This window comes from Rattus norvegicus, chromosome 1 (assembly GCF_036323735.1).
Source record: "Rattus norvegicus strain BN/NHsdMcwi chromosome 1, GRCr8, whole genome shotgun sequence".
NCBI lineage: Eukaryota > Metazoa > Chordata > Mammalia > Rodentia > Muridae > Rattus > Rattus norvegicus.
Genome location: NC_086019.1, coordinates 139,576,612 through 139,598,689, shown reverse-complemented (window position 1 = coordinate 139,598,689; position 22,078 = coordinate 139,576,612). Strand labels below are relative to the sequence as shown.

At 43.3% G+C, this 22,078-nt stretch overlaps 1 protein-coding gene across 4 annotated transcripts in view; it reads right to left on the bottom strand.

The window, feature by feature from the left end:
• Positions 1-22,078, bottom strand: part of Agbl1 (AGBL carboxypeptidase 1) — a 906,807-nt gene that overhangs the window by 761,784 nt on the left and 122,945 nt on the right. For all 4 annotated transcript variants that reach the window (XM_039101030.2, XM_063280964.1, XM_008759580.4 and 1 more), the window contains one exon: positions 19,567-19,604. In XM_039101030.2, the coding sequence (XP_038956958.1) occupies positions 19,567-19,604 (38 nt within the window). The remainder of the gene's footprint in view (positions 1-19,566; positions 19,605-22,078) is intronic.

The following is a 22,078-nucleotide window of genomic DNA, read 5'->3' as shown; positions in this document are numbered from 1 at the left end:
TCCCATCACACACTGAACTCCCTGACACATCCAGATTCTTTCTCAGGATCAATGGTTCATCCCTCCTTTCTCTGGGTCTGAAACCAATAACTTTCTGTAACACCTTGTGTTAGGTTCTGTTATACCCTCTTGTTTGGCACAGCCAACCAAGCCTCCCCCGGTCAGCACTGTCCTCATGAATGTCTGTCTGAGTTTATGGCTCCTCTTGAGAGGACTGTAAGACCAAACTACAAAGAAATTATGGCAGAAGGCAGGGCTCAGAACAGGAAGGGAACTTCTCACAAAAAGACTATTAAACATCAATGTGGGCTGTGGGAAGAGAGCAAGATGACCGCTGATGTTCATGCCAAGGCAGACAGTTCATTGTGAAGCGTTACTCTGTGAGGTTTCCCTATAGCTGATAGACATTTAAGAGTTCTGCCTTCCCGTCCTCCACACTATGATTTCTCTGTCTTAGCTTTCCTGGTCACATCCACTGAGACTACTGTATGAATCTGTTTATCAAGATATCTTGCCAATTGTCTCTGAAGAAACACAAGGCCAAGGACAGATCCAAGATAACTCTGTCAACAGTTAGTCTACACTATTTTTCAAATTAACTTTCCTGGGCTACAGGGTGAGTGAATGAGTGTGGAGGTGTCAAGAGGGCTGTGGTCTTCCAACTTCTACAAATGAGGCACACTGTAGGGCCCTAGATGGCTGACCCTGTGACTGCCACAGATGTTCAAATCTTGCCCTTCTCTTGAGGCTCCATGGCTGCATTATAGAAACCACTCATGCTGGTTTATGAGACAATATGTGCTTCTAGCCAAATGTGTGTGATGGAGTTCCCCTGAGCTCTAGTCAAAAGAGCAGAATTACAGCTTCAAGTATTATTTTTCCACAAGACCATGTAAGTACACAGGGGTGTTTGAAAAGATACACTTCCGTATTCCATGGAGGTTTTAGTCATAATATTAACAGACCTTTTATTTTGCTTGTTTATAACATTTTAAATTGCAGGGCTTCACTCAGTACCCCAGAGAATTTTGACCCATGTGAGGAGTTGATTTTATTTTGGCTTTTCCTTTTACAACATTTCGTGCAGTCATGACCCTGAAATGAGACTGATGAGATTTATGCCCGGTGATCTGTTTGTGAAAGGCTTAAAGCTCCCGCGAAGCTTCTTTTAACGGATTATTCCTTTGTAACAAAAGTATGTCTTGCCTTCACTGGTCTTGGCTAGAGTCCTTAGCTGCCTGAATATGGTTCCAGTCTACCTTATATCCAGTGTTTAAAAGAAAATTGGGGACAAATGAGGAGGTATTAAAAGACACTATTTCTTGATGAAAAGTGTCAGAATGGCAAATATGGGACACTGGGATCCTGTACTCGGTGGAGGGTAGATGACATTTCTTTTTATCTATTCTAAGACAATGTGACCAATAATCCGTTATACAAATGACCTTCATTCATTATTCTCTTTGGGTGAAAAGAAGTGGGTAATGGAGAAAAAATCTTTAATTGTCTTAGAGAAAAATCCCTTATCAAATAGCAATGATTTTATTCAGGGTTTTCCTGTTAATCCCCAACAAGCTGCCATGTTTACTAACACCCAAAGAAACTAAGAGCCTTCTTTACTGACCCTACATCAGTCAATCTTTCTCTGAGAATAGTTTGGGAAGTTTTGTAAAAGTCAATACACATCTACCTGCCGACAAGTGGAGATTCGTCAAACTTTGGAAGAGCAAAAGTGGAGAAGAGCCAAAGAATGAAGTGAGGGTCGCTGGGATCAGTGGCTCAGATGAGTTCCTGGGAGATCTGAGAGAAAAACACCACTTCCCAGCGTAGAAAAATATTCAGAAGAAAATGTGAGTTTTCAGATACAGCTCTGAGTGAGCTCAGAGTCTGAGGGATTCTAAGCTTTCCAATCCTATCCAAGCTGGTGCTATTCCATAGTCTGACTATATTAACAGCTTCTTCCTGAAAGTGTTTTTTGAAAAATCATTTCCTATTGTATGCATATAGGCATACATGCAAGTAAAAATGGAGAGAGAGAGAGAGAGAGAGAGAGAGAGAGAGAGAGAGATTTATTTTAATTTCCTAAAAAGAGGGGGTAAGCTTCAAGAGTGGAGTACGGAAGTAGGGTGAAAAGTCCTGAAGCCTTGCATCTTGCTGCTTCCTGGGTATCTGTTATTTGGCTGGCCACTCCAGCTACAGCTAAGGATCTTTGGCCAATTTTCCATTGTAGAATACTTGAACAGCAGAGAAGTAATTCATTTGTGTTCCCACTCCAATTTACCTTTCTACATTTTACTCATCCCTCTGGGTTGTGTCCTCTCGGGACCTTACTTCTAGCTAATTCCCAATCTGAAACAGGGTTTATGGGAATCCTTATTTTTACTCAAAGTATTCTTAATTGAAGTTAAAATAATTTACTGTAGTAGAGACACCCATTGGTATAGTTTTTCCACTCAGGTAAGAAGAATAAATAAATAAACCAGAAAGAATTATGCTAAGGTATCAATGGTACTTAACTAAGTTAGCTTCGAAGAAGGGGTTTATTGGTCGTCCTGATAACCTGTTCAGATTCTTCTAACATTTCTACTCCAAATATTTTACAATACATTTAAATAATTAAGGGTGTAAGGGAAGAATAATCCTGTGATTGGAGCTACAGTCGAGTAGCCTGTGGACTTTTGGTGTATGCCATGTTGTCAATGTTTAATCACAGGGCAAGCAGGCCTGCATGTTACCATAGCAACCACCTCACCTTTTGTCTTACCCCATCTCCTTTAAAAGTGAATTATCTCCCTAGCCCCTGAAGGCATTGGTGAGCAGAACCATCCTTACAAAGATATTTGTCTTCTAAACAGAAAAGCCTAGAGACCTATAAGCCTCAAAGGATTGACTTTCTCCTAGAGAATCTGGAGCCTGTGGCAGCTGCTTGTGAGGAATGTTTCAGGTCCCAGATTAGTACATCTACAAGCATCCTGCCACTCTGCCCTCTTACTTGGCAGAGGAAAAGGGAGTTGTCTGTCATTGCTATTCTTTATTCCCTTATCTTAAAAATGCCTCATTTCTTTAGATGTAGAGTAAGGTCCTTCAGCAAAGGAAATGTAGTACTCTGCAGCAGAGGACCACATGAGATCCTAGCAGCTACATCCTGGAATGAGGTACACAGGTCAATGTAAGCCTCTGTACTCATCATTGCCTTCCACAGATACATATGTTGCTGCTTTGCCAGTCTTGATCCTGGTGAAGACCCTGTGCATTCTGACAACTGTCTACCTAGAGACCTGAACAAGGCTGGGTTCCACCAGAGTCTAGCTGTGCACAAGTGAGCATGTTATTTCACATCTCCACTGTTTAGTCTTTTTATCTTAAAGACAAAACAAACAACAGCTTCTTGGCTCTTAGTTTGAGAGAAGTAATTGAGATAATATCAGACGGCAAGCCATCTAATGCCAGAGACACACTAACTGCTCAATGCCTGCTACCTGAGAAGATCGCCGTCAACAACACAATCGACACTGCTTATGATTCTAACAGCCTCTCTGTTCCTATGCACAACACAGACTCAAATGTGTCACTGTGATGTATTCCTTTGAAAGCCCCATTCAAGAACAGAAGCATGAGGGTCACATAGCTTTTGGGGATGAACATTGGCTCTACTGTTTACTAGCTATGTAATTACATCATCACATACACGACATTACATCATTACATTGTTCAGTACTATGATTTAAGTGCAGTTTAGATGTGTTCCCTCACGCCTCTGCTGCCAATTCAGGAGCAGCCCATGAGGATCGAGATAAATCCATAGATGGGAGTCCCTATGTAAGACCAAGAACAAGTTACAGTTTCCAAAAATATGTTGACCTGGTATTAAAATTCCCATTCCACAAAGAAGCAGGGAAGTAATTGAATGCACAAGTAGTGACAGAGCAAGGCCAATAATCACCACAGGGAATATGTGACAGAGGAAGTCAGCTCACCATAACAGAGAGCAAGCAGAGGGATTTAGATGGGGCAGGATATGATAGCCACCAAAGATATGATCCCATCAATTACTTCATCAAGCGAGGCCTCCATCCTAAAATTTCCCAAACACTCCTACTGGGCACATAGGTTCCAACATTTAATTTCATGAAGATGTTCCACAGTCAAACCATAACCCACTCTTGAGTGTAGTAAGATATATGTCTTTCTTGTATATGTGTATGTACATGTTACATTTATATATGAATAAATGCAAGGATTTGAGCCCTTCTGACACTTCTGGGAAGAGAAATCATGTTCAGCTCCATTGCATACTCTAACATGCTATCATGGGAAATTCTTGCCTGTAAAGACCTCTATGCTTCATGCTTTGTTCAGAAACTCCCTAAACGTCCATTTTCTGAGCATGTATAAGCTCTTCCTTCTTGGGAAAGAAAACAAAGAGCACACAATCATTTAGCAAGTCCCCCAAAATTCCCGCTGTACCATCTGAGATCTTCTTGCAAGCTTTCTCCTCACTTTCTATGAACCAGGAACAATTATATCACAAAATTTGCTCAGTCCTAATAAATACTTCACACTAAAACATGTACTTTGACCCCACCCCACCCCCAGCACTCCAGCCCTGCGATATCCCACCCAGAATTGTCCATTCTGAAACATTAGGAGGCTGAAGATAAGGCTGTCCTTACCTCTACTATGTACTGTGTACACCTTTGCAATAGACCACTTATGATGATCTTCTCAGAGAGCCAATTTAGAAAATATTTCTGGACAAAATAGCCTTTCCCAAGGCTTCCAAATCACATTATAAAACAGTGAGTGGCCTGCTTTCCCACTACACTGCCAGGTATAAAGGGAGCTATTTATTTGTTGAATGTTTCCTATGAGCTCAGTGTCAGCTAATCATTTCCCACGGATCATCTCGTTTGTCTTATGGAAGTGCTACAGAACAAGCATTATATTCCTAACTTTACAAATGAAGATGCAGAGTCAGAGACACGTCGAGGGCTTATTTAAGTCCACCGAGTTTATTAACGGTATCTCTAGGGTTCTAATGGAATTGCCCATCTGACCAAAGAGCCGACATACTGAGCTATTTCCAAACCCTTGGTGCCCCAGTTAGCTTCCCGTTTTGTATCCAGAACAACATTTAACTCTTACCAATACAACTAGCTTCTTACAAAGTGTTCCTGGAAGGCTAGAGGTAAAGCATAAGGGTCGCAGAGGAAATGTGCTTCTCCCCACATCGTCCATGTGCCCCGTTTCTTCCCTAAGACCTACTAGTGAGAAGCAAATTCAGGAAGGGTTATGGGCACAAATAGGTAGGCAATAATTATTCAGGTCACTCGAGACAATGTCTGGAGGTCTTTCCAGTACCCAGAAGCTAAGTGGGGCCAGTCCTGAAGTCGGGTTCAGAATGTAATGTGAGTGCATTGACTTTGAGGAGAGGCGGATGGTTGCCCTCCCCCATTTATACATGCTTCTTTCTCTTCATAATATAGCTTCATCTCAGTAAACTTAACTGTAAGGTGAGTGTTAGTTTCAAGTAAATCCCATCGTCCCATCACCTGCCTTCATAAAATTAAAGACGCTTTCTCTTAGTTGCAGGAATGGTGGCTCCGATGGAGAGGAGGCCACCCATAGTTTTTCCAAGTGATTTTGAATCTAAATGTTTGTCTTTTAAGGTGGAAGCTACACTCAGGACTAACTTCCCATGACACAGCTCCAAACCAGAGGGGTCTTCACTCTCTCAGTTAAGCGTTGGGGTCTGCATCCTCCTCTTCCTGCACAAGAAGAGGTTCTGCCCTCTCTCCTGTCCGCCATGCTCACTGCCTGGCACAGCGAGATTGGCAGCCATGCGGCACTCCATGACAAAAAGCCCATTAGAACAGAAACCCTCTGATTCAAAATTCTGCCTCACGGAGTTAAGCGAATCAATAGTCCCAAACCATAATTTACTTTTTTTCTTCTTTGTGTTTAATCACTGTGTGTGTGTGTGTGTGTGTGTGTGTGTGTGTGTGTGTGTGTGTGTGTCAGGGGCTCACTAAGTCCTGAGGCATGAATGTACATTCCTCCAGTAGCTTCCTGAGTGGTTGGAATGGTAGGCTCATGAGGCCTACCTTATACTTTTATTCATTCTAAACCACATTTTCCATGTTTTTTTTTTCAAAAGGTAAGATGTTACCAGTGAGAGTGCATCTATAGCCATTGGTGGCATTGATTTTATTCTTAGTAGCATGCGAATATTGATGCACCTCTCTGTCAGTGCAAGAAAATACGATCATAGTGACATCGGTAGATGCTTTAAAAAATATCTAAAATCAGTTCATTCTCAGCAATGGGCAGCAACCTGGATGATTCACTTTGCATACACAAACACACAGAGACCTTTCCCCTCAAAACCAAATCTTGCTGCTGCTTTAGGCAATGAATTACCAACTAAAATCATGCCCACACACCTCGGGTGCTATATTAATCCACTGGACAAACATTTGTTTGTCAGGGGTATGCCAATATATCCCAGGCACTATTGCTGTCTCCAGAGACACAGCCACAAACAAGCTGAAGTCCCAGGCCTCGTGGGGCATGCATGTGTGTGACGGCAGTGGAGTAATGCAGGTGCCGACAGACACAGAACTTCAGGCAGTGGCCAGCGTAGCAGAAGAGTGACTCTCTGACGACTGTGTGGGACAGGTAAGGAAGACTTTGCAGATGGACACCAGGGCCAAGACCCATATGATAAGGAGTTCTGAGGCAGAACCTGCAAATAGGATATTTTTTGAGAAATTTTGAGAGAACAGCAAATGGAAGTTGCCAAAACTTGGTGAGTGAAAATAAGAAAAAGCGGGCAAGCAAAAGCCAGGAGGGAAAGTAAGGGGAGAAGTTAAAGGAAAATGCCTGGAAAGGTGGGCAAGGGTCTCTCTTCCCTGCCCTCTTTGTATGTATGACTGTGTCTGTCTCTATCTCCCTATCTCTGTCCCTCTATGTGTCTGTCCCTCTGTGTGTCTGTCTCTCTGTATATGCCTTTGTGTCTCTCTGTCTCTCTATTTCTCTCTGTGTGTATGTCTATGGCTGGGTCTGTGTCTCTGTCTGTCTGTGTGTCACTGTCTCTCTGTCCCTCTCTCTGTATGTAAGGGAATGTGAATGTCTTTCTCTGTGTCTGTGTTTGTCTCTCTCTCTCTCTCTCTCTCTCTCTCTCTCTCTCTGTCTGTCTCTCTGATATTCTATTTCTGTCTCTCTTTGTCTCTGTGTGTGTCTGTCTCTGTGTGTGTCTGTCTCTGTGTGTGCCTATGTTTCTGTGTGTGACTGTCTCTGTCTGTGCCTATGTTTCTGTGTCTCTCTGTATCTCTGTTTCTGTGTGTGTGCATGTGTGGCTGTCTCTGTGTCTGTCTCTCTCTGTGTCTGTCTCTATGTGCCCGTGTCTCTCCATGTCTCTGAATCTCAATCTCTCTCTCTCTCTCTCCCTCCCTCCCTCTCTCTCTCTCTCTCTCTCTCTCTCTCTCTCTCTCTCTCTCTCTCTCTCTCATACACACACATATTCTGAGATCCACTGAAGCAAGGTATGAAAACATGAAGAACCCCATCAGGCTAGGGTTTCCTCACCCTCCTTCATCATCACTTGTCTGTCATCTCTACAAAAAGAAAAAGAAAAACCCAAGGAATGAGCAGCTTTGCCTTGAAACTTCAGGGACACTCCCATGCACATAGAGTTTCACATTGAGCCTATTCTCTCAGAGGCTGAGAAAATACTCACCAAGCCCCAAGAATAATGTATACCCTTGCTGAGACCCTCTGGAAAAGCCCGCCCCTCATTTCACTTGGCTGTTTCCATTGTAAGCACGTCAGAGGATGACACTTGAAGAGGGCAGGATCTAAACGTGGAAGGAAGAAACTTGAGGCTTCCTCCACCTGCCCTCTCTGCCAATTGATTCATGAGGCACCTGCGTGGTGTAGCGCCTCCTGCTTCCGGCCATAATGCAGTTGAGCACTGTGCACTGCAAGGAAGCAAACTGTGTGGTCTTACAGACGGGTGATTCAGCTCACGCTTCATGGAGCCTCTAGACTCCAGTGGGTGAAGAGGAGCAAAGAGCACACACCTCTAGCCTGCTTGAGATGTCCATCTTGTCCTCCAGTGACATCACTATGAAATTCCAAGTCCGTGAGTCTTCTGCATATTCCTTTGAACTCAGATCCAATAACTATCAATATTTCTACTCTCTCTCCTGCCACCTGGACTATACTAACCAGGACCTCTTTTACGACCCCATGTCGACTTTCTCTCATCCTGCTCAAGCAAAACATGGAAGCGTCATCACACACACACACACACACACACACACACACACACACACACCAGAAATAATAATGACTCTGGGAAATGTGGAAGAACTTAGGGTCCAGCAGGGGTCTGGGGTTAGGGACAAGAACTAAGGAACAGGTGGAGTGGCATCTCTAACTTTCACTGTCATCCATTTATATACACATCTCTGCCAAGATGTCATTCCAAATCATTTACTTTTGTAAAATAGATTCAAAGGCTTCTAGAATGAAATGAATGGGCATATTTTATTCCCAACACATTCAATGCCTATTACACAGCTATGAGGAGCTCAGCTAACCTCTTTGAGCCTCCAGAGAGCAAGATTTTCTCAACCTCTGTGGACATCTGGGACTGGATATTACTTATTATAGGGGCCACCCTGAGCATGTAGGATGTTCATAGCAAATCGGTGTGGACCCCATGACTTCCAGGAGTAACCCTCCCACAGATGTGACAGTCACAATGTCCTTGGCCTCAATAAATGTTCCTCCGGGGGACAAAAATCAATCACATTGAAAGTCACTGCTGTGGAATTGTTAAATATTTACCTGTCTTACAGGATTATTGCAGGCATTAAGTGAGGTAATATATGAAGGATGCTTTGTAACCTGCTACTTCTAGGATCTCTGGGAACCAGCTGATGTGCATCTTGACATAAATAAATAATTGTAGAGTCAATCGTGGATGGGATGAGGAAGCAGGTCTATTGCTCTGGAGCTGGGGAATGTTTATCTCTTTGTCTATCCCTTTAAATCTTCGTGATACTTTATCTTTGTCAACCCACAGCCAGCCATCAATTATGCCAGAATGATACAAGTTCTAAAATCTAAAGGGTTTACAACTCCACAACCCTGGACGTTAACCCCTGAGTACCCAAAATGAATGCAAAGTAAGTGCATGTTGATGCACAGAGGGGGACCAGATTTGCATACATTTGTTTATTCATTCCTTGGCTTATTCAAATAGCTTGTTCTGAGTGCCTGCTGTATAAAATACATTAGAGTTAATGGCTTAAGAAATAAAAATTAATGGAGTACAGTCCCCAGGGCTGAGGCTCACTCAGTCTAAAGTAGGGGTCAGCCCACTGCCCACAGCCTATTTTTATAAAGTTTTAGGGGACCTGGCCATAGCTATTCCTTTATGTGTTGCCTATAGCTGCTTCGACCCTCTCAGGGCAGAGGGAAGTAGCTATAATACAAAGAGTGTGGTCCACAAACTCTCAACTATTTTCTGTTAGCCATTTCACAGAATAGGCTTCTGGGAAAAACAAGCAGGTGTCAATTGAATGCAACGGACAGATCTTGGGAGACAAATTTAAATTGAACCAAGCTCGATTTAAATTTGAACAAGCCCTACGCCTGTTTAACATCAACTCCTTCAACCTCCAATGGCAGTAATAATAAACTAGCATTGACTTTTCCCAAAGTTTATTAAGAGCAATTGCTCTGCTCGCTCTCCCAGCTCCTCACTATGTTACTAGTCATTTTTAGAAGGGACAGACCAGCCCACCTCGATAACCATGTCTCTCTATAGTTGACCCCACAGTGCCATGAGAACAAAAATCATGGCCACTGTGTAAACGCTGTTCTCCACCATATCTTGCCATTATGGTGATTGACTTATGCAATTATATCAGGTACACGCCCTCTTCATCATGACTTGGAAGCTTGGACACTTTTACGGTCTTTTCGAAGGGACGCTTTGACCCAGCCTTGCAGGCAAATGTTAGAATAGAGGGAAAGTCCTGGAGACCTCGGTGGTAAAAGAGAACATGCCTGTGTGTAAGAACTGACCCCGACTTAACAGCGGCACGCCAGCAAGGATGGTTTAGTCAAGCTTTGTGTCAAGCAGGAACATCTCATCAGCACCATGCTCTGTTAAGACCTTGGATGGTCTTAACAGTTTGCCCATCACAGTAAAGGCTTCACCAGCCTGCCTTCCTGACACTGGGTAACGACCCCACTGTCCTCAATGACTTAGGGTCAGTTCAATTGCTTAATTAGGCCCATTAATCCTAAGAGACTCCAAAATGACGGGACTGGGTCTTGATGGATACAAGAATCTGGCTTTGCTTTCTCTGGGTCAAATATCACTACATGATGATGGTGATGATGATGGTGACGATGATGGTGGTGGTGGTAGAGGTGGTGGCGGTGGTAGTTATTATCATTATCGTCGTTATTGTCATTATTATTACTGTTATTGTTGTTATTATTATTATGATTATTATGATTATTATTTTACTGCTTAGAGAATTGTGGCACACTCTTCCAGCCTCCCACAGAAGCATCATGTCTCTCCATTTTTAAGTTATAGTTCCAAACAACAGGTCAAGCTCCCAAACACCCCATGCAGACATTCCTTCAGAAGTTCTCGATGTTGTTTTCTTCCAGACCCTCTGGAACGTCCCTGGAAGCTTCTTGGTGTCTATCCGGAGTCAGAAGCGAGGGAGAAGATGAGCTGTTATTAACTGGGGTCTCCATTGTGCCTGCCGCATGTGTGACATTCACGCTTAGGTTTCGGTGATGAAAATGTAAGATTCTGTTGCAAAGAAGCATCCAGCCCTGCCTCTCACCCTCCACTTACGGAAAGGCAACCTGAACTCAAATGCAGTGTCAAAGGCCAAGTTTAAGATCATGTAGTCAGCCTCAACCCACAGTCCAGGGTTCCTATGTTGAAGGTTAGCAGAAATACGAAAATTTGATTGCTTTGGAAGCAGTCACAACTGAGGTAAAGTTTAGCTTTCCTTGTGCCATATGTGGGGTCTCAGCAAATCTTTATTTTCTGCTAACTACATCTTCTTGTCACGTAAAACAGGTATAGTACTATGATTATTATGTAAATGAGGACAAAGAGTTCAGTGAAACGTGAGCAAAGTGTCCAGCAAGTTATTGATCACCGTAGTCAAGCTGTGTGGGGGTGCTGCTGTGGTAGCTCTGGTATAGAGTCGCTCTCTTTCCAGACTCTCCCCACTCCCAAGCTTACAGGCAGCTTACAGTAGCAGTTAATTAAAGATGTCATCAAGTTGGGAGAAGGGCCTCTTGCAGAGGGTGCAGAACTAGAAGACTCTTGTCCTTCCAAACCAATCTACGACCTGTACAAGTTGTCACAAGGTTCTGGGAGACTAGCGACCCTAATGACCAGCATTGCTGCTGTCAAGCAGAGAGAGCCTGCGAACTGCTACTCAGATGCCCTCCCTTCCCGCCCTTGGTCAATCGTGCTCAGTCATGCTAACACCACTAGGAAAGCAGCAAATTCCCTTGGCTGTTCTAACCCCAGGCTCTACTCACCCTGCCTCCTCCCACCTCCCTTAAATAATGGCCGCGCAAATGCCTCTGAGACCATCTTCAGCTAATTTCCTTCAAGACATGCAAGCTGCTAACGCTGGGAAGCACAGATAGTGTGCGCTAGCAAATATGGCCAAAATTAGATTAAAATAACCTCCTGATAAACAAATTACTCACCGAAAATAAATATTGGACTAGCAATGGCCGAGATAACTAGAAGAATAGCACCACCACATGGCAGGAAGAGAAACTACAGGAGCAACTGTCTGCGACTCAGCCCACACTTCCTGCAGCGTCAGGCTGAGGGGGCAATGGAAGAAAAAGAGACAACCGGTGTGGTTGCAACCTTTTAACTTAAACTTTTTCAAATCACTTATGAACTTATGCAAAATACGTAAGTATTTGGCAGACAAGACTGGACTCGAAGCCAAGAAAGTAAAGAGGAATATGCCAATTGAATGTGGCATGACGTAATAGGAGCCTGTAATCCTTCCAGTTCCTGCTCACTCCGGGATCTCATGCCCTCATTGATCAGCCTTGCCTGATGCTCACCCTCGAAGCCGCAGACAGGGCCCCTCACACACATGCTAGTGTTCCTGCGTCTCTCACCGGGTTCCATTCAAATGTTATATGGAGTGGACCCGTGTAATGTTTCTGACTTAAGTAACACATGGTCTTCCAAAATAATCCTCCTGATACTTAGACAATATTTACCTAGCTTCCTTTCAACATTTGGTTGTTCCTTCTTTGGGTTAAGTAAACCTAGCCTCTTTAATCTCTTCCTGGTGAAGCATAGGGCTTAGCTCACTGGGAGGAAGAGACTGCCGGGTAAACCCTGAAGCCTGCTAGCTGAATAAATTATTTAAGCCTTCCAGACTCCAGTTACCCCACTTATGAGATGGGGATTGCAAAATCTCCTTTTCAGGCTAAACATACACAGTGTCTGACATACTAAGACCTCAATAAATGATGGATATACGTGTTGTCATTTTAAACCAGCACGCTGATAGATGTAGCTTGCCATGCTGCCTTCAAATGAAGCCAATTGCAGCAGTGTGACAAATACAAAAAAAAAATCAATATTATTTGAAGGAGATTTTTGGCTCATGAGTGAAACATATATTGTATGCTTCCCCAGAAGTCATAGTAGAAAAAAGAGATATCAGGTTTGTGAACATACCACAATAACTAAGGCATGGTGGGAAAAGGCTCTCGGAAACTAGACCGCTTCCTTATCCGACATTAAATAATTAGGAGAGCCTCTACTGTGGCCTGAGATGAGGTATGAGGATGCAGTAAGAAGCCCGTGTGTGTGCTCACAGAAAAAAATAGTCGCACATGTTTGTGTGCACATGGCCAGCAATGACACCATGACTGGTTCCATTCTGTGTAAAGCAGTGATTCTCAACCTGTGGGCTGTGGCCCTCTTTGGGGCCAGCGAATCACATGCCAGATATCCTGCTTATCAGGTATTTACCTTATTCATAATAGTAAAAATTATGGTTATGAAGTAGCAGCAATATAGTTTTAGGAAGGTTGAGAACCACTTTATGCTATAAAGGATTAGCAAGGGACCTTATGCTGGACAGCGGTGACAGGGGTGGTGCTCAGATGTGCCCTAACAGAGGTGCAGGCACTGAGACGTAAGAACTGCACGAGCTGGCTGTCAGAGCTCTGCACAGTTCAGCTCTTCTACCCACTCCTCCGTTTTCTCCTCTGGAATGAGAGGGACAAGTAAGGTCAGTAATGTCCAGGGCTTTCTGAGGCCATGTGTTCCTGACAATATCCCTTAATTACCTTTCAGGGGATCCATGAGAACTAAATTGACAAGGATACGCTCTCTACTCAGCAAACAGCATGATGGCCCATGCCTCCTATTCCAACAATCAAGAGGCTCGGGTCTGAGGATCAGGTGTTCAAGTCAGTCCAGATACAGTAAGTGGTAGGCCAGCCTCCTCTACAGAAGTAAGACTAAGTTTAAAAATAAAGAAAACAGAAACGACTTAGCCATTTCATGGTGTGCCACATTCCACGCCATCATGTTGTACATGATAAATGTAAACATTAGGTCAGTGGTTGGTAAAGCAGTTGTGCAGGTGTGAAGATGTCAGGCTGATTCACACCCCAGAAGTCACACAAAAATCTCAGGTATGACCATGAACATGCTTGTAATCCCAACATGGGGAAGCACAAGGCGAACAGATCCCTGGGGCTCGCTGGGGAGATATCTAACTTACACGGCAAGCTCCAGGTTACGTAAGTGACTCTTTCAAAAGCCAAGATAGACAGCAGCTGAGGAACAACTTCTGAAACTGATCTCTAGCCTCCATACAAGTTGAACTCACACATGTGCACCTATATGTACATACACACACACACACACACACACACACACACACACACACACACACACACTGAGAGAGAGAGAATGAAGAAATACAAGGAAAAACCAAGGTCTTTCAGCCATGACAGTCTGACCTTCTTTAGTTTCATTAGGAAACTGAGGCAGGAAGCATAACATCTGGGAAACCTAGAGTATCAGACTTGTCAAGACAGGCCAATTCTCCTGGAGGGGAGGTCACAAGCTCTGTGGAGACATGTCCTTGAGTCTGAAGAAGCCTGTACTAATCTGCTGGTTCTTGTATATGGCCATCAGAGCAAAGGGGCCACAATACCAACCATCTTCAAACACACAACATCCATTCTGAGGATGCTCCTAGCATTTTCAGCGAATCTTGAAATTGGCCCATCTTCAGCATCTCAAAGCAGGGTGATTATCTGGTCACCTTGTCCTCCAGCATCTATACTGCCAACCACCAGCCCACCACTGGTGTTTTCTCCAGGTACGAGGCTGTTTATCCATGCCAGGCTACTCTGTTCTACTGTGTTTGTCCTTCCTTCCTATTCTCTGCAGTAAAACTGTTGCAAGCTGTTCTCTGGGAATCAGACAGACAGACATTAACTAGGAGGGGCCGTGAGAAGTCTCATCTTCCTGCCAAACCTTCCATTAGCCCTCTTGCCTATCTGCTCACTTCTTTATTCTGTGTTTCTTTCTCTGCTGACTTCTCTCAGCCTCCTTTCCCCCTTAACTTCTGCACACTCCCTGAGTTCCCCAAATACTAATTCTCAAGTAGAAAAGGAGTATGAAGTAGACGCCTCTTCCCTCAGTACGATTTAGGGTCTGAACCAGAGGGTGTTTCCTTATTGCAAGATTATGACCTTTAAATCTGTACAACAAGGTTAATGTCAGGCCATTATTGGAAGATTCATCCCCGGGGCCAGCACAAATCAACCATAATCCCATTGCTGCACCTCATTCAAGGGCTGCTTCTGTGGTCACAATTTTTCATAAGTGCATTTATGGTTAATGCTTTGGGAAAGGAGGTTAAAAAAGAAAAGGAAGAGGGAGAGACTGTGGGCACAATGACAGCAGGAGAGGGGTATGGAAGTGAGAGAGAAGGCAGAGAGAGAAGGGAGAGAAACAAAAGCCTAGTAGAAGGAGGGAGGGAAAGAGGGGGAGGCAGAGCTGTTTTGGCTTGTTAGAGAAAAAACAACACACGAGCATTTAAAGTAGTGCGATTTCCTAATCAGAGCTGTATTAAATTTCGATAATAAGAAGCTAAGTGCTTTTGGATAGAATAAAACACAAAACAGCAAGCTCTCTGTACAGAACATTTAGTGGAGAGTGTTAGGGGAGAGTGTGCATGTGTGAGCAGAGAAATGAACTGATTTGAGGGACGATGCGGAATTTCCCGCAGGCAGTCCTAATCGAAAGGACAGAGACAGATGGACTCTGGAATGCACAATGATTTTTGTTCCTTGGTAGTGTCAAATGGCTGAGACCATTGGACATGAGGTCTCAGATTTCTGTGCAAAACTTGTCTGATCAGAAATTGAGGTTTGAGACGCCTTTGCCTCATTTCTCTTCCTACTGTTCTCATCTCCTGTGTTAGGGCATTACTCCTAGCCTGTTTGAGAAGGGAATGAGAGCCAAAGAGAATAATAGGTCCTCCCTAATACGATCCCAAGTTCTTTCCTTTCCCTGTGCTGCTGCTGTGGGAAGGCCCCACACCTCCAAGAACTGGGTCCTGTCTTTCTGCCACTAGTGGCGATTGACCCCAGTAGCCACAAGTAAACAGGAGCTTAGTGATCTCCGACTCCCAAGCCTGCCCTTACTGACAGCCATAGGCCAACCGACTGACTAACCCCAACCAGGAAATATTTTGTTCTAGTTTTATTTAGACAGGGCGATGTCCTGTTTGTGATGCAGTTACTGAGATCTACTAGAACTGCCAACTTTTATCCTCACTGGCAAGTAAACATCAAGCCAGAACAGCCGCCACCTAAAAGAAGCATGCCTTTGATAGATGAAAGTCTGCATAAACATTCCAGGAGAGCTGTGCCACATGCAGGTTTGAATTTTGGACAGAATCTAATATCCTGCATTTAAGTTCAACTGATAGATTCTACACTTTTCAATTCAGGTCAAAAGGCATTCCGTGTTAAAGTTTAGCTACATATGACATTTAGACATTATAAAATGGCTAGAAATTTCCAGAACACTCAAAGCCCTGCAGGAGCTCCAGTCTAGGTGGATTATTATCATCTGTTCCCAGATACTCCATGCCATGTATACTTCGGTTGGGCTGGTAGAACAGAGGCTACCGTCTGGCAGGCTGTGGATGCTCTTCAAGCACTCGGTCTAACTTTACCGTCTAAGTGAAGCCTTCTTTTGTACGGAGCTCACAGATGATCTCAGAACCCTACTTAGACTTCCCACTTGTGATAAAACCTCCCTGCACCAGCAGGGTCCCCTCCATGTTATTCGTGAATGTTTGTAATACTGGTCTCCCTTCTGTTTATGAAACATGAAAATGGTTATTAAATACCAAGAAAGGTATCTTGGGAAGGAAATTTTGAAACTCTTGGTGGATTTTAGCCCATGTGTGTACCCGAATAGGTATTGGCAGCTCTCAAAAGGAGGCAGCCTTAATGCCCATAGGATAGGGTGGGTTACAATAAACACAATGCCAAAAACTAGTGCAGAGTAATCTTGGGTATCAGTAAATACTCCACAATGCATAGAATGGATTCCAACAAGGAAGAATTACCCAATTCAAAATGTCAATGGTGCCAAGGATGAGAGCCTCTGATACAAATGAAGGTTTTTGTATTTAGTGGGAGAAAGAAAATTAGGGAATCTCTGATCCAACTGTTCTTTGGTATAAATAACCAAAGACCCAGGCAAGGACCCATATGAACAGCTCAGAAGAGTTAGCAGATAACCCCATATCTCTTCCTAATAGGACAGTAAAGCCTGCTTTATATGTGAAAGACAGCAGGCTTTCAGTTCCCTAGCAGCCTAGTAGTAAAGTAAATAGAGATTAGAACTACAAACGTTAAGACGTTAAACGTTCTAAGCGTGGATTGTTAGACTTAGGTTGTAGGGGGCAACCTTGCTATTTCATGTGGGTAAATATCACAAATCAATCACTTAATTGCAATCAACAAATATGTGCTTCCGGCCTTGTTGTGCTGATACAAGAAACATACGGATCAATAGAGATAACCCCTGTCCCTTAAAAGCTCCTGCTGAAAGATAAAGACAAAAATAAATAAATAAAAGTATAAAAGAAAAGAAAAAACCCCTTCAGTACAGTGACATCAAGGCACTGATGTAGGAGAGCCTTTGGAAACAGAAAGCAAGGGCACCTAACCAGTGATCCAAAGTATATTCTCCAAAGGAGGAAAGTCAAAAGCCAACCTCTAAAACAGCACAGCGCTTCTCAACCAATACACCTCGACCCCTGTCACCCCAGGGATGGAGGGGATCAGTGACACTTTTACAGGAGCCGTATATCAGATATCCTATATATCAGATATTTACATTGCAATTCCTAACAGTAGCAAAGTGACAGTTATGAAGTGGCAACAAAAATAATTTGATAATTGAAGGCCACCACGTTGTATTAAACTGTATTAAAGGGTCACAGCCTAAAGAAGGTTGAGAAGCACTGCCCTAAAAGAAGAATATGAGTTAGAAAACTCGGAGCTGAACCCTCTACCACTGCGGGCTCAGCTTATGAAGTAAGGCTAGCATGTGGAACACCCAGCCAGTGTGTGACTGATCTGCTCATAGGCACATAGTGCTGGTTTTCTATACTACTGGTTACCATGCTCTTTATCACTAAAACTGAGGAATATGAGACTACTCTCAGATTTCTCACAACATAGGTACATTTTATGAGAGGTTACTTAACTTCAAATTTAAGGTCAAAATGTGAGTGTGAGTTGGAGGTAAGATAGCTCTACTTTGCCCTCAGGGTTCCCTTCCCAGAAAGAGTCAAGTTTTCTATTGCCAAAGCTGGGCTGGGAGGACTTGGGAGAAAGCTTCTGTCCCAAAGTACTCCACTCACTGGTGTCCCAGGGAGCAAAGCTCATTTCCTTCCTATCCCCAACCCTTCATCCTATGCCAAGCATTTGAATGAGAGAGACACTGTTGGCCATAATAAGAATCAAGAGCTTAAACCTATAATTAGTTGACTCTGAAGAATCAACAGCTCCTCCCTCCTCCCCAGAACTCACAAGTAACATCTTTCCATCTTAAGTAGTCCATAGACTCCCTCTCTTCCCTTCCTAGTCTGTTCCCACTGCCTTCCACCTGCCCCATGTTTGAAATCTGTGTTTGTGGACAGACTTCCATACTGTATGAGGTTCCAACCAATGAAATGAATTCAAGCTTCATTTTCCTCTCCAGTCTATAAAAGGAAACGTCATGTACTTTGGCTTTTTCTTCATGCTTCTGGTTGACAGAGATGTATAGGTGGTGGAGAAAGTGTTTTTATTTTTATTTATTTATAAGCTTTATTAAAGTTCACCTATTTCACACAGGCCCCAGGCTTCCTATAAAGAACCAAATATCACCATTGAAGAAGGTGATTTCCACAGTACCAAATTAAAACAGACAGAGCAGTAAGGAGGAGAGGAATAAAAACATTAAGCCAAGACTTCACTCCCAAGTGCATCGTGTTGTCTATTATATTGCACACGTGAAATTGACTCCCAATGTAATTAGGCTAAGGCCATGAGGCAAGAAAAAAAATACTCACAATAATTCAGAACCTTCAAGCTATTCTTTTGCAATCAGTCACATAGTTGAGAAAAGAAATAACTTTTTAATAAAAATAAAACTTAGCAACCTCTACATTGTCCAAGTAATTCCAACACCCTACCTGCCCATGTATGTAGAAAGTAATGAGTTAAGTTAAAAACTGAATGCAAGATTCATTTACCTACTCTCTCATACATAAACTTTTGTTCCACTGGACAGTCCCCTGGGCTGAAATTTATTCTAGTAATAAGGCTTGTTTCTTCTACCCAAAAGAATTGAAGGGTCCCCAGGGCTGCAATAGACAACTTATTTCCCCTGTATGGACAGTTGTCTTCGTCTGATCTACTTTTCTTTCTGTGATAAAATATTCTGACAAAAGCAACCCAAGGGAGAAAGGTTTATCTTGGCTCATAATTCAAGGTGTAGTTGATCATGGCAGAGAAACTAAGGCACCAGGAACTTGAAGTAGCTAGGCATATTATATACACGGCCAGGAAGTAGAGAACAACAAAGGATGGACCCTACCAGGAAATGGTGACACCTACTTTGGCCAGATCTTCCCATCTCAATTAATGCAATCATGATAATCCCTCGCACGCATGCCAAGAGACCATTCTCCCAGGTGATTTTGGAGTCTGTGCCCTTGACAATCAACACTAATGATCATAGATTCCAAGTGGACATGTCCACATGGAGATATACCCACTCTCTTTTCTACAGTCACCAAATTCTCTTTTGCCAACAGACTTGAGACACAGCTCTCTGTTTCCTCACAGGTCAGAATGGAGCCATGGAACAAAAGAGTACCTGTTACAAAAATACAAACAGGAGGAGATAACCCCCTCTTTTAAAGAGATGCTTACTGGATTTCAGCAACACTGCCAAAACTTCCGTGGCTGCCCTGGGGGGGAAAGAGGAAAAAAAAGCAAAGGTCAGTGTTCAATGGTCTTTTTTGTTAGCCCTCAGATCCCATAGGTAGAGTGTTCATTGCTGCCACCTATCAGACTCATTACTAACCATGCGTAGAAGGAGTTCTATTGATCTCTGCTGACCATTAAAGAGGTATAAATGTAGAAACCACATTAACTGAGGTGTTTATCTTCCAAATGGGTCTCAGAGGTCCCCCTGCTGCTGAAAATACCCTCCCTTCCCCCATCACTTCCCACCTTCCACCATTTCTTTTTTTCCTTAGGTACTGCCCTCATCAGCCAGTGTTAAGTTTCTTGATTTGTACCCGAAAACATGTGACAACTCTGAAGGATGATTGGGAGGGACAGGGTGAGAAGGCGTAGGGAACACAGGAGCTTAGTGACAACTTCCTCAACCACTCATGCCCAGGACACATTGGAAAACATGCACACAGTGGGAGGAGAAGCTGTTTCCTTAGGATGGAGACTTTCCTCCAAGCCCATTGCTTTCTCCCACAGAAGAGAGCGTCTCTTGTTACAGGTTTTAGTGAGCCCTCAGTTTGTTCCTGATGTCTGAGAGTACACTGTAGCACTCTCAGTGCTTTCCTTCAAATGTATCCTCTGGAGATTATTTATTGGGGACGAAATTCATATGTCCATGGTATTTCAATGTGAGGCTTTGGAGGAAGTGGTTGAAACAATGAGAATAGGGCACCTTGCTACTCAGTGAGTGGGTCTCTATAAACAACCCCACATTTACTGAAACCCAAAGAGAAATGTAGAATCTCCAGGGTACTCCCCACCTCTTGAGTTAGAATTCTCTTCTAACAAATCCTCATGTGCACACTGAGTCTGAATAATGGGTTGAGAGGACACATTAATGTGATCCCTATAGACTTGGCTGGTGGCCCAGTGGGGTAGGTGCCTGACTGGATCATTCTCAGACCTTTTCTGTCTTCTGGCTTGCCTACTTTCCTTCTCTCCTAATCCATTTTTGTGAAGCCCATTTGGCTGCTCTACTCTTTTCCTTGACATGTTGAGCTACTTCCGTAAGTTCTGATTCTGTCCTGTCCCATCACAACAAAGACCCTATGAACTGTAGCATCAGGATTTTGTCAGTCTCCATGGAGTTAGAAGAGTAGAGTTGCAGAAGCCAAAATTCAATTAGGGGGAGAAAAGGGTGGCTCTTAGTGAGTAGCAGGGAGTCTCTCAATAGACTCTGGCCCCACTGACTGGAGACTTCCCTGTGCTGCTTTCTCTAAGCTGAGAGATTGTCTCTGCTGTTGAGTCTGCACTGTGAGATTTGCTATCAGAGGAGTTCTGGAGGCTAAGGAGGAGACGCAATTATAACTCAAACACTTTGTTTCTATTTTATTTACTCTCAGGTTTTCTCACTCATTTGTCTTCTTCATGCTGCTGGCTCTGTCTCAACATCAGGCAACATACTGCAAAGGGTACTCTGGGGTAAGGAATTGACTGATGAGAGAAAATCTGTATGACATTAGGAAAAAAGGACTCCTGGTTTGGGACGCATGTGTGGGTAGCCTAGAAGGGACCATCTCATCCCTCTGGCCTATTTCCTTAGCCTTCTGAGGTGATGGGAACACAGCACTGCTTGCCTTAAGCATAAGTTACTAGCGTCATTTGTAATATATCTTTTCTCAAAAAAAACAAACAAACAGCATCTTCCATGTTGCAGTTCTCTCTAAAGCAATGTTTCCTGTGAAGGGATTTTAATTTACTTCCCCTTACTAGGACAAACACAAAAGCCTGAGCGATTTAAAAAGAACACGGGTTTATTTAGTTCATTGTACTGAAGTCTAGTAAATCTTAAGGCATGGGCCAAACATGTGCCTGTGGTTAGGTTATGCCTCCTTGTTGCATAACACAGCAAAGACTATTACATAGGAAGGCAGCAATAAGCCAAAACAAGTTAGAAGAGAAAAGTAGAAGTATCAAAAACAGGAAAAGATAAGGGATATTCAAAGTAGGCGCCTGACCTAGTCTAGATCACCAGCCAGGTCTACAGAGACAACTGACCTGGTATGACTGATCTACAGAATACTTTCACCGTGGGACAAGAAAGAAGATGATAGGTTCAGAGAACAGAGGAGAGGTGAGGAGAAAGGATGGGCTAACGGAGTCTTCTTCCTCAGAATATGAGTCTTCACCAGCAGGCTCACATTTGTTGAGAGCTGAACAGAATTGTAAACTGTGTAGCCTGTTTTCTGACCTGATGAACCAGAATCCTGGGTGAGCAAATCCTCATGTGCACATTAAGGCAGGTTAGTAAATGATCTGGTGATGAATCAATGAGGGCCTGGTCATTCTTTGACTGTTGACAGGGACATTAAAGATGACTTCAGACCTTAGTTTTCTAGATTGTACCAAGTAACATGATGATATAAAAATAAATATGATCCTAATGGTAATATTATATGACACGGTCAAAGTTATAGCCAAATGG